General features: G+C 42.2%; 1 protein-coding gene across 1 annotated transcript in view; it reads right to left on the bottom strand.

The window, feature by feature from the left end:
• Positions 1–16,244, bottom strand: part of FRAS1 (Fraser extracellular matrix complex subunit 1) — a 317,287-nt gene that overhangs the window by 82,584 nt on the left and 218,459 nt on the right. The window contains exons 38-43 of the mRNA XM_068974976.1: positions 12,389–12,537; positions 12,043–12,205; positions 10,308–10,443; positions 6,137–6,327; positions 4,761–4,914; positions 2,639–2,902 (exon numbers count right to left, since the gene is read on the bottom strand). Coding sequence (XP_068831077.1) covers positions 2,639–2,902; positions 4,761–4,914; positions 6,137–6,327; positions 10,308–10,443; positions 12,043–12,205; positions 12,389–12,537 — 1,057 coding nt within the window. The remainder of the gene's footprint in view (positions 1–2,638; positions 2,903–4,760; positions 4,915–6,136; positions 6,328–10,307; positions 10,444–12,042; positions 12,206–12,388; positions 12,538–16,244) is intronic.

The following is a 16,244-nucleotide window of genomic DNA, read 5'->3' as shown; positions in this document are numbered from 1 at the left end:
GTCAGAGAGCTAGATCCCACATACTGCAAACCCCACATGAAGCAATGAAGACCCAGCTCAGCCAGATAAATAAAACAATTTCCTTCCTTTAGAAAATAAAAAGAAAATATCAGCTGCTTGCCCTTCTGGTTCCAGCTGAATACATTTTAATTTCCCTAAGTGAATAGTCCCAACTTCCCAATTTTCTAATCACCCCCTGAGTTTGGTTCAGTTGGCAAAGAATCTGCCTGCAATGTAGGAGACCTGGGTTTGAACCCCAGGTTAGGAAGATCCCCTGGAGAAGGGAATGGCTGCCCACTCCAGTATTCTGGCCTGGAGAATTCCATGGACTCTATAGTCCATGAGGTTGCAAACAGTCGGACACAACTGGGTGACTTTCACCTTGAGTTTAGATCTGAGCCCCTTTTTCTTCTGATCCAATTTCACTCTCTGCACATGATCGCTCTCTCCCTTGACCTTTCAGTTAGTACCTAAATCTATGTTCTGAACTTCTAGCTCTGTGATGTAAATGACTCTCAGAATGACAATGAGACCGGCTTGGACCTAATTTATTTACTGTCTTAAGGATCACCAAATCACTAAAAAAAAAAAAAAAAAAAAAATCAAAAAACAGCTTTACATGAACTCACAAACATATCTGGTTGCCGTCTCACACCGAATAGTCAGAATCACTGTTCCTCAAGATAGAGGCTATGATGAGAGACACAGAGCAGGGAGACCTGAATGCTGACTCCTGGAAGATTGCCCAGGTGCTAGGGACAGAGGCAAGGCAGAGTGTGTGTGTGCGTGCTCAGTCATGTCTGACTCTGCAACCCCATCGAAATGCATCTTTGGAGTCTCCTGCATTGACAGGCAGATTCTTTACCACTGAGCCACCTGGGACTGTCTCTCCTGGCAAGCACCTCTTCTCAGGGCCTTCCTCTTTGTTCTCCTCTCTAGCCCACTTCTCACGTTAAAAACAGTGAATTCTGATAAAGTAGGTCCTAGTTAGTTACTCATGTGTAATAGAACCTGGTCTGTGGAGTGACAGTCTGCCATGGGCCCTGAGCATCTCTGTATGTTTTTGCTGGGTAATGCCAAGAATGCAAGGTTTGACCTCTTGTTCTCTGGGCTATTCTCAGGGAGCATGCCTGAGGGAAGAGGTGACATCTTCCTCTGGGACACAGATCAGGTTTGCTTATCGCTGCTATAACAAGGAGAGCTCCCAAGCTCAGGGTTCATTTTCTGTAATTCATCACCCTGCACACAAATGTATTCGTCTGGGCCCTTGGAATCGTCCCTGTGGGACTTGGAGGGGATTATCACAAAGAACTTTATTTCTGACCAAGGAATCTCAGCTTCCCCAGTGGCTCAGCAGTAAAAAAATCCTTTTGCAGTCAAGGAGATGCAGGTCTGATCCCTGGGTCAGGAAGATTCCCTTGGAGTGGCAAAAGGCAACTCACTTCAGTATCCTTGCCTGGGAAATCCCATGGACAGAGGAGCCTGGCAGGTTACGGCCCCAGGGTCACAGAGTCAGACATGATTTAGGGACTAAATAAAAACAACAAGGAATCTCATGTGTTTGACCAGATCCATGAAAGAGTAATAGGTCAACTTATTAACCTATAAATAGGGCAAAGTTAAGTCCCAGACCTAATACTTGGGACCTTTGGGAATCTCCACATTTTCAAATACCGTTCTACCAAATATTTTTTCACTACAAAATACATGTGAAACTAAGAACAGACAAGCAAACAGAAGTCCAGTGTGACATAGATGCTCTGTGGACCAAAGGTCCACTCTATAAGTAACTTCCTACTGCAAAGTGACTCCAAGACCCACAGTTGTCACAGGTCCTTCAGTGTTGCTTATCCACCAGCAAACTGGGAATGTTAGATCCTAGAACACCATATCTGCTGCTGCTGCTGCTGCTAAGTTGCTTCAGTCATGTCCGACTCTGTGCAACCCCATAGATGGCAGCCCACCAGGCTCCCCCATCCCTGGGATTCTCCAGGCAAGAACACTGGAGTGGGTTGCCATTTCCTCCAATGCATGAAAGTGAAAAGTGAAAGTGAAGTCACTCAGTCGTGTCCAACTCTTCGAGACCCCATGGACTGCAGCCTACCAGGCTCCTCCGCCTATGGGATTTTCCAGGGAAGAGTACTGGAGTGGGGTGCCATCACCTTCTCCAGAGAACACCATATATAATGGTTCTTAATTACTGATATAATCTCTCCTAGTGCATGATGACTTCCCATTTGCCTCTCCATGACTTTAAAGAAAAAAAAAGAAGCAGCATGTTGAAAATTCTGCTAGATTTTGTTGTATGTTTCTGTAGGGTTGTAGGGTTGGTTGGGCAGTGTCAGTGTTCTAAGAGATCGGGACCTACAAGTGGTTGCATAAACGAATATTCTAAGGACCCTGGAAATACTATAAACTCTTCTCAGTCTTTCCTCAGATTCACAGACACAGGCATCTGGTCCAAAGAACTTCAGAGATTTCACACTTGTCATTCACAATGCTTAGTGTCCCCAAAACAACAGGTTTCTCTAAACTCTGCACACCCAGTTCAAGATCCTCCCACACTGCTGACATGGAAGGAAGCATTGCGCAGGAACAAAGAAGAAACCATGGCCACTCTCTTCCATGCCTGTGGTACCTGCTGAGAGCTGGAGGCCTCTGTTTACAGCCATCTGGGGGTTGTCACTTGTAGGCAGTTCTATATATATCTCCATCCTCCCCGTGTCCGTGTGTAGGCCATCAGTGAGGGAGAACCGGAACTCATCCACTGCCACACCTGGACCACCAGGCATATACCCAACTAGCCCAGCCAGGATATCTTGATAGGTGAAGGAGGAGCCCTGGGCCAAAACCCTCCCATTCTCCAGAGGTTCAGAAGCAGTTTGCCTCCGGAGCAGATGACCTGAGGAAGGAAGTAAAAAAAAAAGAAAGAAAGAAAGAAACAGTTCAGTTCAGTTCATTCACTCAGTCGTGTCCGACTCTTTTTGACCCCATGAACTGCAGCACGCCAGGCCTCCCTGTCCATCACCAACTCCTGGAGTTCACTCAAACTCATGTCCATCGAGTCGGTGATGCCATCCAACCATCTCATCGTCTTTCGTCCCCTTCTCCTCCTGCCCGCAATCTTTCCCAGCATCAGGGTCTTTTCAAATGACTCAGCTCTTTGCATCAGTTCAGTTCAGTTGCTCAGTTGTGTCCGACTCTTTGCGACCCCATGAATCGCAGAATGCCAGGCCTCCCTGTCCATCACCAACTCCCGGAGTTCACTCAGACTCAGGTCCATTGAGTTGGTGATGCCATCCAGCCATCTCATCCCCTGTTGTCTCCTTTTCCTCCTGCCCCCAATCCCTCCCAGGATCAGAGTCTTTTCCAATGAGTCAACTGTTCGCATGAGGTGGCCAGAATACTGGAGTTTCAGCTTCAGCATCAGTCCTTCCAATGAATATTCAGGGCTGATCTCATTTAGGATGGACTGGTTGGATCTCCTTGCAGCCAAGGGACTTTCAAGAGTCTTTTCCCTCACCACAGTTCAAAAGCATCAATTCTTCAGTGCTCAGCTTTCTTTATAGCCCAACTCTCACATCCATATGGTAGAGCAAATACGGCACTAAAACATTATCTGATTTTGTCAACTTTGAGCCTGGGTAGAACGCCAAGCCCCTTGGACATGTTGACTGCACATTCATAAGTAACCAACAACTCAAAATTTTATACAAAAGCACAGGGTGACGCTCGATGACCTCATCTCCAAGTAGAGAAGATAAAGTTCCACTTTTCCTGATTAAAAATCTCTTAAGAGGACACAGATGAACACGGAAATACAGTGGCCTAGGAATCAAATCTCTCTCCACAAATTCAAACTCACTTCACTGTCTAAGCCTTATTTTCCCCTTCTGTAGGGTGAAAGTAGCACTCTCCACGTGCTGCCTTCCTCCTGAGGCATCTGGGATGAGACAGAGGAATTTATTTTAAACTCCATTTATGTTCAGAAAGACACTAAGCATCCTAGGGCTGAGGCATATTATGCTATTTTCAAGGGTCATGTGTATGTAATGAAACACAGTGTTTCATTAAAGAAAGTGAAAGTAGATGGAGGCAAGCTAAAATGTAATGACCAACAGCTTCTCTGGTGAACTCTCCATCAACAGGAATAGTTTCATCTGTAAAAGGTCAATAGCCATTAGGCCACCAAGCCACCACTTAGGAGATGAAAACTGCAAAGCTTTAGCTAATACTAGGTAGTTAGCACTTAGAATAGAAGTAGGTAGAAGATTACCATGGTGGTGTTTTAAACCTCTGGTTTAATCAGGAAAAGTGCTTTCTTTGCAAAACAGATGAGCTCATAAAGATTATCTACCATGCCTCTAACCTGAAATGAACACCCTTTGTAATTAATTACAAGGTGGCTATTCTGTTCTTTGTATGAAATAGCCCAGGATGATCAAGCAATGATGCCCCCTCCAAGAAGAGGATGTGAAGATCCTGAAAACTTGTTCTGCCTGAGGCTACATAAGAAAGCAAGAAAACAGCTGAAATTGAATTTCAGAGACACCAATTACCCAGGAGTCAGGCTTTTAGAACAACCAGTCTATGGTGACCCCAAAGAATATAAACTAGCTGTGAATTTGATTATACCTTGATGCAATGAATGGACTATGCACCAGGAAGGTAGAGGAATGATCAGCTGAAATCAACGTGTTTATTCTAATAACCCATCGAGCACCTCAGTTAAGAAGCTTCCCATAGCAGTTATGTCCTACCGTGGCCAGGCTTTTTTGTCAATACAAAAATCAGCTCATTATCTGGAGTGTCCAGGTCTTGCAAGCTCAAAGAAGAATTGCTGATCACCACTCCTGAGCTCAGCTGCACGCCAAGGGGCCTCAAGGTCACTCTGGGAGGCTCATCGTTCTTCCTCTGATTAAAGCATAAAATATTAGGTCTCACACAGATACTGGTTTAAGAAGAAAAAAAAGAGCGCACACTATTCAAATACAGTAACACCATCACATCAACTTTCACCACTGAAATAGCATTTAATGTGTCATCATCTCTTATTGTTATTGTTGTTGTTGTTATTGTATTTTTATTGAAATATAGTTGATTAACAATATTGTGTTAGCTTCAGGTGTATACCAAAGCAGTTCAGTTATATATTTTTTCAGATTATTTTACACTATAGGTCATTACAAGATATTGAACATAGTCTCCTGTGCTAGACAAGAAATCCTTATTGTTTATTTTACATATATAATTTGCACCTAATATGTCACTGTCTTTAATTCTCACTCAAAATGGTTATGTTGAAAGCTGAGCAGATCACATAAACCAGATATCCCCTTGATGGACATGCTACAGAAATCTCAGGCATTCTCCATAGGTACAATGATGGCATTTTCCAGATGCCAGAAATATGGACATGTGGTTAGACAAGCACAAGTGTACTGGGGGGATAAAAGGGCACATTTTTTTGATATCATAGCTGTCTTAGAACCTATGATAGAGGACACATATTTGAAGGTGCAGGTGTTTCAACTATCTGCCTGACCAGCCCCAGCAGAAGTCAGCTCCCCTCCACCCTTGTCCCCCAAGGGTGCTGAGAGTGCCATGTTTTGTTTTCTCAAGGCAGAGGGTATTACATTCTGAGTTTTATCTTTTATCTCTCTCTCTCTCTCCTCAGGCTGACAGAGCAAGCCTATGTAGTTGCTCAAAAGGGAATATATACAACATCGGGGAACACATTTCTTTAATGTTATAGTATGATGAACAAATGCGCTAAAATGTTAGAAAAAGCACGTATGTACATAGAACTACATATAATACTTGCAGGGAAAAATAAGCATATGTTACTTTTCACCTCATATGACACCAGTTTTCTCTGTCTGTGAGAACAAAGTGTCTTCACACAGACCAGATAGATTTTATCCTAAAATGGAAATTCAGATTTCCAAGTCATACCATCTCCAAATGTCAGCCTTAATTCTAGAAGTTTCCTAAAGGTCAGGGTTATGCTTTTTAAATTGACCTCTAAAATTGAAGGTCCAACCCAATTTTATTTGTTTTTGAGTTCTTTTGAAGCTATCTAATGGTGGGATATTGTGGTCAAAGGCCCAACTTTTTCAACTTCCAGTGTCTTTACCTCGATGGTGATGTTGATGCTGCGGACTTCTGATCGACTGTTTCCATCACTTACATAAAAACTGAAAATATCGTGGGTTGGCTCAATGCTTTCATGAACACTCTGAAAGTAGTAAATGTAGTTTTCCAGGACATCTTGAATAGGGAACGATGCCTCTAGGTCACTGGTAGTTCCAGGGCCAAACCGATCACCTGCACCAACAGCAAGAGGGAACTTTTATCTTGATCCATAAATTCTTGCTTTCTGAGCTGAACCAGAAAGCATGACAGCACTATCAACAAAAGATGAAAACAAGTTTGAGAATAAAGGTGGGAGAATGGAATTTGAAGACTTGGGTGGGACCCCAGTTTCCCCACTATTTCTCATCAATAAGTGGGACTCAAATGAGTCACATGTATGAAAGTACTCAGAATGCTATTATTTAATAGAGCACAGAATCAATGGTTGTTTTGTTAGAAATATTTGATAAAATAAGTCATGGGACAAATATTGATATAGGAATAATAGTTTTACACTTTAGTCAATTTCAAAACCATTTTGCAAGAGAAACCTTTTTTCTCTATACAAGAAAGGGTGAACTGTATATCTTTAAATCTAAGAAATATCTCCTTAAGCATGTTTTCATTTGACAATTCAGTTCCTTAAGAAACCTCTAGTAACCTCATGGGCTAGTGCTCAGCCCCTGGAATGGTATACTAGAGCCACTGTGATGTTCAGGGACCATCCAGAGCTCAGGTGTAGTTCAGGCACTGAGATGTTCAAGTATCATTCAGAGTTTCATGGAAAGTGCTGGTTATGTCTTCTTTTCATTCCAATCCCAAAGGCCAAGGGAAAGAATAAGCACTGTGTAAATGTTGGATGACTTTTCTCTTATTTGGACTAAATCTCTCTAAATGATTGATTTAAATGGTTACATTTTCTTCTAAAGAGAGGAGAAAAAAAGAAACCCCTGTATTTTCAAACACTCCCTAGATATACATCAACAAAGAAAAGTGTAGATAGAAGATCTGAAAACAATAACACTTTCTCTTTCCCTCTTCCCTGGTTTTTGCAAAGATGAGATCATATATTACAAGGCGACTGACTTCCTAGTCGAAGACAGACAGGGTCATTTTTTGTTGACCTCCAAATTGAAAGAGTAGGAATGAAAATGTTTTATTTACAATTTGTTTGTGATAAGAATTCAGGACAAATATTCTTTTTTTCAATGATGTGAATTTTCTTAAATTGTACCCCTCAGATTTGATTCCTCTGGATACCAGAAGCATAGGGAGTCTAAGTGATCAGTGACCTGATAACCCCTAGGGCACACAGTTCAGAGTTTCCAAAAGGAATTGCTATAATTCCTTAAAACTTTAATTTTCTCTTTCTGTTTATCACTATAAATATAAGAAATGTGGCATCTTTATTTGGGTCAAAAATACACTAAGTGAAGCCTAAAAATGTATTCAAATAGAATGACATTCTATCATTAGAAACCAAGCTATTCAACAAGTGAATCTGTCACTGAAGCTTTAAGCATCAATCCTTTTGATTCTTAAAACTGCATCTTCTATTTTTTCATGTAAACCATTCTTATTAATGAGTTTCCTTGCCTTCTTCAACAGAATATATTATGTGCAAATTAAATAGCTCTTGATGCGTGGAGGCTATATCATGAACATCTATTACTGCACTGTGCTGGAACACAGCGATGCCCAACAGGTAATTAAGGTGGGCCCTAGCTGTGCACCATACTAACTCAGTTGTTAAAGAATCCGCCTGCAGTGCAGGAGACCCTGGTTCGATTCCTGGGTAGGGAAGATCCCCTGGAGAAGGGATAGGCTACCAACTCCAGTATTCTTGGGCTTCCCTTGTGGCTCAGCTGGTAAAGAAACTGCCTGCAATGTGGGAGACCTGAGTTTGATCCCTGGGTTGAAAAGATCCCCTGGAGAAGGGAAAGGCAACCCACTCCAGTATTCTGGCCTGGAAAATTCCATGGCTTGTATAGTCCATGGGGTTGCAAAGAATAAGACATGACTGAGCGACTTTCACTAGTTGTGCTGGTACTAAAGGAATGTAGGTTCCACGCTGTTAGATTTTATACGAACAATATGACTATTCTGTTCTTGTGCTAGTGTGAACTTAAATGATTCTTCTTCTAATGTTTTTAAAAAGATGTTCTTTTGGTCAGCTGGACTCTGAATCTAGGTAGCTACATAAAATGAGACTCTATTCTGAAAGCCCACGAAGCAAAGGATGGGACCTTACATGATGTGTGTTAGGACAATGATTTGCCCCCCTGAACGTCTTTTCCTTACTTCCAGGTTTGTACTAATGCAGAGCATTGGGTCTCCAAGTGTGGTCCCTGGACCAGCAGTAATGGAACCCCCTGTGAGCCAGTGAGAAATGCTAATGCATAGATCTCACCAACCTTCTGCAACAGGAACTCTGGGGTTACTGCCCAGGAAATTGTGTTTGCTCAGGCCCTCCAGGTGAGTCTTATGAGCATTAAGGTTTGAGAACCACTTTAAGAGGGGCCAAGAACTGCCAGAAATTTGACTTCTGGACCAGTGAAATAGTCCTCTGCGTGCACTCCAGGTTAACATAAAACAGCATTAGAAAGCCTTATCAGAAACCACCCAGAGAGAAGAGAAGGCTGGGGGCAACCATCCTTTTCTGATTCCCCACTTTTGCTTGTGCTCTTTCTTCTGCGAGAAACACTGTTTTCCCTCTGCCCACAGCAACTCCCACTAACCCTCCCTCAGACATTCCCGCCTTTCCAGGCAAAAGTGATTGCTTTGTCCTGTATCCTTTCTTGGTGCTTTGCTCCTTTCCCTGTCCTGGTGTTTCATGATTATAACATCAGTCTTTGTATCTGTCTCCTGCGCGAGGCCAGGGCTGTCTTATTTCTCTTTTATAATCCACTGCCTCTCAAATACTGGAGAGGGTAGCCTTTCCCTTCTCCAGGTGATCTTCCCAACCCAGGGATCGATCCCAGGTCTCCCGCATTGCAGGCGGATTCTTTACCAGCTGAGACACAAGAGAAGCCCAAATCTAACTCAGCAATAAGCAAATCTAAGGGCACACTCTGCAAAGCAAGATGGCGAAAAGACTCAAGGTTTTCTCTAGGAAAACATGACCCCTGCTAAATGAGTTTCTGGTAAAACTAGACTCAAATCCCAGGCATCACGCAGGCCACAGACACCTTCAGTCAATAGCCTCTCTGTGGGAGCTTCGAGCTGCATGCCAATTAGAGCCAAGCACTAGCACTCAGGAGCCTCCCAGCAGAGGTGGTGGTACAGTCACCTGCCAGGAGCTGTCTCAGCTGCCAGTCACTGTGGACACAGGGGGCCTGTGGACAGTCCCCACCTCTCCCCTTCCCTCCTTGTGATAACCACCAAGAGCAGTGGGTCCAGGTGGGGGAGAGGGTCACAGACAGACAAGCACGCATTTCAATTCGCGTCATATATTTAGAAAAAGCTGAGGCGTCAGCTCTGGTTCAGCTAAACAGTAGCTGCCTCACTATAAAACAACAGACAATCTTATTCCTTGACATTCAATTTCGAGTGCAATCCCCAAGCCCCTCTGTCCTAACGGCTGGCACTTTTCCCTTGTTCTAGTTCTCCCCACGGCACTGACTGACCTCCTAACATCTTCCACAATTTTCTCATTTCTTAGGTTTCTTATCTGTCTCCTCCCACCAGGATCTAAGGCACCACAAAGGTAAGGGTTTCTGTCTGGTTTACTGATCTATGTGTGTGTACGCTCAGCAGTTTCAGTTGTGTCCGACTCTTTGCAACTGCATGGACAGCAGCCCACCAGGCTCCTCTGTCCATGAGATTTCCAGGCAAGAACACTGGAGTGGGTTGCCATGCCCTCCTCCAGGGGACCTTTCCAACCCAGGGATTGAACCCATGTCTCCTGTGTCTTCTGCATTGCAGGTGGATTCTTTACCATTGAGCCACCGGGGAAACCCCTTACTGATCTATCCCCAGTGCTTAAAAAAGTGCTTCACATACAGGAAATGCTCAGTCAATATTTGTTGAGTCAACAAGACCTTCCTTCCATTTCTTGGAAACAGTTCCACCCCTCTTCGGGTCTCCCTGTCCAGGTTAATTGCAGGCAGTGACCCCGCTCCACCCTGCCTCTTCTCTCCAGGTCTGGAACAATTCTACAGCCAGGCGGGTACCTGTCCCCGTGTTCTCGATGCAGCCATACTGGGGCAGGGCGCTTAGCTTAATGATGGCGTCCTCCTGGAAACTGTCCTCAGCAGCAGCAGCGAAGAAATGGTGAAAAGAGAGTGGGGTCCTCCCTCCCTCGTCAACCTAAGAAAGAAAAGATTGGAGAGAGTCCTTGGGCAGTTACGTGGACTGCAGTAAAAAAGGGCTGAATCGAAAATTGCTGGCTGGGGTGACCTTCCACTTGTTTGAGGGGCCCGGCCATCCTTCAGCACCTCTCAGAGCCATGCTCAGACGCAGTGACGTCCGTGTTTGCCTTCAAAGCTGTGCTTCTTCCATGATGGATCTGGTTATAAAGCAGCTCTGGCCCATTCTAATCACCCACCTCAGAACAGCTGCATGGCAGGAGGGCTGCCTTCCTTCGTATCAACGTTCAAAAGTCCGCAGCTTCAGAATGATCCATCCAGTCCTCCCTTGGATACAGTGAGTGCATCCTGTCCTATAGGAGTTCCCACCAGAGATAAAGTCCCCTTTTTCCCGTGACAGTGTATGCTTAAAGGTGCAAGGAAGACAGGGCTCACCGTACCTGAAAGCTAGTGCTTATCATTACTGTCAAAGAGAATAATAAATCGGTTTAAGTAAAAGCAGTAGCTCCAGCTACCTTTTTCCTTTCAGGCCCTGTTTTGTATGCTAACGTTGCAACATGAGCCTAGTGTTTTTTGTAGCCTGCTGGATATGCAACTTGACTTCTGAATGACTGTTGGCTAAATACAGGAAGATTTACAAATTATAAAGTGGAAGGTCACCCTGACTCTGAGAATGGGGAAGGTGCAAAAGGCTTCCCCAGTGTGGACATGAAAAAATGAGTAGAATATCAGAACCATTCAGAAACAACTCAGTTGTACACATTTTCAATTGCTCAAGAAAATCAGAAATCCTGAGTTTTGGGCATTATGGTATGTACATAGAGTGGAATAAGAAAGTGAATTAACTTTTATGGAATCCCTACTACGGGCCAGTTCTGTACTGGAGCTTTTTCATGCTATTTTATTCATCATCAGAGTAATCCTCTATGTACTAGGAATAGTAGTACCACTTTAAAAATGAGGCAACTGAGGCTAAGAAAGATTATATAATTGGTCCAAGATCAGTCAGTTAGTAACCGAACTGGCACTTGAACTCAGATACGGGTAACTTCATAATCGGGGTACATTACATGGACCCCCACCCTCCACACACCAAGGAACTGTCAATATTGTTTACAGAGATAACTATCAACTCAGTTTAAGATGTGACCCAGGACACTATCCATATTCCTATGTTTTAGTTGCTGCAAACATTAGACTATAAACACCTCAAAAACACATCTCTACACTCCTACTACTATACACATCTAGCATAGTATACAAAAGACCACACAAATAGATCTGTGTCTGGCACAGAAATATTTGTTGACTAATTAAATAATGTGGATATAATGATTTAATTTAATTTAATAATATAATTTAATAATAATTTAATAATTTAATTTAATTATATTTAATTAATAATGTGGATATATATGCATTTAATTATTTTCATCCTCTTTGAAAAACTAATGATTGAAAGCCATAATAGCTTGATTCTATGGCTTAGATATTTGAGGGGAAGGACCTGACAGCCAGTTTAGGTAGAAATCCTTCATTCACATTGGCACAGACTCCAGCTTTCTACAGCTCCTACAGTTCATTGATCTGGACTGCTTACCGTGATAAGGTCAGCAAAAGCAATGACTGGGGGTGGATCCTTGTCGGGCGTGATGGTGATGGTAAACTTCTGATTGTCCAGACGGTTGTGGTCCATATCAGAGACAGAGAAGTGGAAGCTGTCAGTAACTGGATGACCACTGGTCTCAAATGCGGCCAAATACCTATCGAAGTCAAGAGAAGAATGGAATGAATGAGCTACGCTGTCAGGTCAAGTAAGATGACTGAATCTCTGTTTAAAAATGGGGCCAGAGGCAACATAATCTTTCAAGGGAACTATGGGTTAGTTGCTTACATATTTTAATACAATTTAAAAAATTCTGTGTAGTACCAGGTGGTTATAATACCTAATTTTCTTGTTGTTGATGTCTTCCATAGTGAAATTAGAAATCTCTGAGAGTTCTTCCACCTCAGGTCCTGAGGTTTTTAAGAGAGCACCATACATGGGCAGAGAAGTTATCTGAATCCAGATCTCTGGGTCAGAGGAAGAATCATCCTAAGCAAGCAAAGATGATATAAGACATGACTGTACATTTGCAGGAAGACAGTAAGGATTTTCAGTAAAGATTACAGGTGCTTCTTTTTCTGCTAAATGAAAAATCTCCTTAAGGAATACCATGTTAAACTGCATGAAAATCTCACTATTTATTCCTCCTAAAATGTCTCTTTGACAGTCATCTTTGAAGAGTAGCTCAGGATAATAGCAGGAAATGCACTTTAAGTATGGGGTATAAAAGAAAGAGAGAGAGAAAGAAAGAAAGCCAAATGGTTACTGTAAGAGCCACATAAAGTTTGGTTTTTATTACAAGCATTTAGTGAAGTACAAAACATGGTCAGAAATATAAGTCATTCTTCTAGAAACACAGTTGTAGGCTTCTTCTAGAGTTTTTTTAGTACAGTTTGCTTTTTAGAAAAAGGTAAATTTTTGAAAATAGGTAAAACTTCACTGCTGCTGCTGCTGCTAAGTTGCTTCTGTCGTGTCCAACTCTGTGTGACCCCATAGACGGCAGCCCACCAGGCTCCTCCATCCCTGGGATTCTCCAAGCAAGAATACTGGAGTGGGTTGCCATTTCCTTCTCTAACGCATGCATGCATGCTAAGTCGCTTCAGTCGTGTCTGACTCTATGCAATCCTATGCTAAAATGTATGATAACAATGATTTTAAAATTCAGTGAAACAAAGAATGGAAGGTAAGGACTCACTTTAAAGAGTAGTCAACAAAATAAAAAATTTTACCTTAACAGAAAAATTTAAGAAGTCTTATGAATTTCATTCTGACCAAGCCTATGCATGCTCAACCCCTGAGATGCCCAATCCTAATGAAGACTATTTATTTCCCTTTCCCTGCACTATTTATTTACTAAGAAATAAAATTGGCTTCTTGTTTCCATGTGGAGAATAACTGAAGACAATAATTGAATGTCTTAACAAACAATTTCTTCTTTCTTCAAGGATATTTTTGGAAATATCTAGAAGGGGGGGCAACATCTTCTTGGAAAGATCCCCTGAGTCATTCATCTTTTAGACCAGTTGGCTGTGAACATGAGGGCACTCTACACTTCACCACAGCAATAATGAAGATAAATATTGCATGACCAAATGTACTTTCACATGCAAACTTGCATGGCTATGATGTACAGTTAGCTGAGGTCAGAGATCAGAAATGTGAGCACAGCTGCCTGGTGATCTGGGGGAGAAGGTTTTGGTTAGTTCTCATTTCTATCCTTGGGGACCTTTTTAAGTTGGCAGTTCAGAGCCTCAAGGCAAGATCATAGAACTTTCCATATTTCCTCACATCACTTGACAGCAACAAGGAAGAAAACACAAATTTATTGAAGCTGTAAAACTTCAGAAAACAGCCCCTAAGTTTATACTTTAAAAGTTTCTCTGTTTTTCTTCATGGGTTATCAAATACAACATGCAGGCTTCCAAAAGACTACTTGTTATAATATTGCTGTGAGTAGCCTCTGAGGGGGAATTTTTAAAAGACAGCCAAGTGTTCTAAGGCACTGTCTTCTGAGATGGTGATAAACTACAAGGACAGAGCTCCTGGCTCTTGATGAGAATGAACAGCTTCTAAATTCCACATTGGGAAATTTGGCAAAGAAATGCTTATCTCATGTCAGGCCCAACTTATTATAATTTTTCAAATCTCAAGTGACTGCTGGGTTTGATACAGTGTGAAATCAGCTGGATTTTTTTCTGAATGCTGTCATCATTGAAAGAAACTTACTATTTTGAGATATCCAAGATAATGTGGGTAAAAAATTCTTAAGAACATAGACCTTGATTTTATGTAATTTTTCTACTTGAAGACCTTCTTACCCATTTTGTGTTAATTCACTTTTTCATTTTCTTTTTTATTATCTATACATCTATTGACACACCATTCAACACAAGGATGAGAACTCTGATGATTAACATTTTATGCTCCTCTTTCATCCTGTCCCTGGTTCTACCATTGTACCATGGATCTTGCTTTTTGACTTCCTTGAATCTCTTGGAATAGTTTGATATATTATTGTAAAGTTGTTGTTGTTGAGTTGCTCAGTCCTATTGGATTCTTTGTGATCCCATGGACTGCAGCATGCCAGGCTTCCCTGTCCTTCACTATCTCCCGGAGTTTACTCAAACTCATGTCCATTAAGTTGGTGATGCCTCCAACCATGTCATCCTCTGTCACCCTCTTCTCCGCCTGCCCTCAATCTTTCCCAGTATCAGAGTCTTTTCCAATGAGTTGGCTCTTCACATCAGGTAGCCAAAGTATTGGAGATTCAGCATCAGTCCTTCGAATGAATATTCAGGATTGATTTCCTTCAGGATTGACAGGTTTGATCTTGCTGTCCAAGGGACTCTCAAGAGTCTTCTCCAGCACTACAGTTTGAAAGCATCAATTCATTGGTACTCAAGGGTGAGAGTTATAGCCCAACTCTCATATTTGTACATGACTACTAAGAAAGCCATAGCTTTGATTATACAGACCTTTGTTGATAAACTACTGTAAAGTAGTTGTAGTATTTTTTAAAATGTATGAAAAGGGAGTTAGACCCTCCTCTTGTGGGATCTCTCTTTCTTTTCATTCAATAGAAGACTGCTAAGATCCATGATTTTATTTTTCATTATCTATGATTTATATTCTTTTCACTCAGTTCAGTTCAGTTCAGTTCAGTCGCTCAGTCATGTCCGACTCTTTGCAACCCCATGAATCACAGCACGCCAGGCTTCCCTGTCCATCACCAACTCCCGGAGTTCACTCAAACTCATATCCATTGAGTCAGTGATGCCATCCAGCCATCTCATCCTTGATCATCCCCTTCTCCTCCTGCCCCCAATCCCTCCCAGCATCAGAGTCTTTTCCAGTGAGTCAACTCTTTGCATGAGGTGGCCAAAGTACTGGAATTTCAGCTTTAGCATCATTCCTTCCAAAGAAATCCCAGGGATGATCTCCTTCAGAATGGACTGGTTTCACTCAGTAGAAGATGGCTAAAATCCATTATTTTATTTATTTTCTTGGGCTCCAAAATCACTGGAGATGGTGACTGCAGTCATGAAGTTGAAAGGTGCTTGCTTCTTGGAAGAAAATCTATGACAAACCTAGACAGCATATTAAAAAGTAGAGACATTACTTTGCCAATAAAGGTCTGTCTAGTCAAGGCTATAGTTTTTTTCAGATGTCATGTATGGATGTGCAAGTTGGTCTATTAAGAAATCTGAATGCCAAAGAATTGATGCTTTTGAACTGTGGCGCTGGAGAAGACTCTTCCAAGTCACTTGGACTGCAAGGAGATCAAACCAGTCAATCCTAAAGGAAATCAGTCCTGAATGTTCATTGGAAGGACTAATGCTGAAGCTGAAACTCCAATACTTTGGCCACCTGATGTGAAGAATTGACTCCTTAGAAAACACCCTGATGCTGGGGAAGATCAAAGGCAGGAGGAGAAAGGGACCACAGAGAATGAGATGGTTGGATGGCACCACCATCCTGATGGACATGAGTTTGGGCAAGCTCTGGGAGTTGGTGATGGATAGGGAAGCCTGGCGTGCTGCAGTCCATGGGGTCACGAAGAGTCAGACACGACTGAGCAACTGAACTGACTGAAAGATCCATGAATGTTGTTTTGTGAAGCTATTGTTCATCTCTTCTGAATGTTCTCTAGTATTCCACAGAATAAGTATGCTCCAAATTATCTGTTATTCCATTTG

The sequence above is a fragment of the Capricornis sumatraensis genome, chromosome 7, assembly GCF_032405125.1.
Source record: "Capricornis sumatraensis isolate serow.1 chromosome 7, serow.2, whole genome shotgun sequence".
NCBI classification, from domain to species: Eukaryota; Metazoa; Chordata; class Mammalia; order Artiodactyla; family Bovidae; genus Capricornis; species Capricornis sumatraensis.
This window is presented reverse-complemented; position numbering and strand designations above follow the sequence as displayed.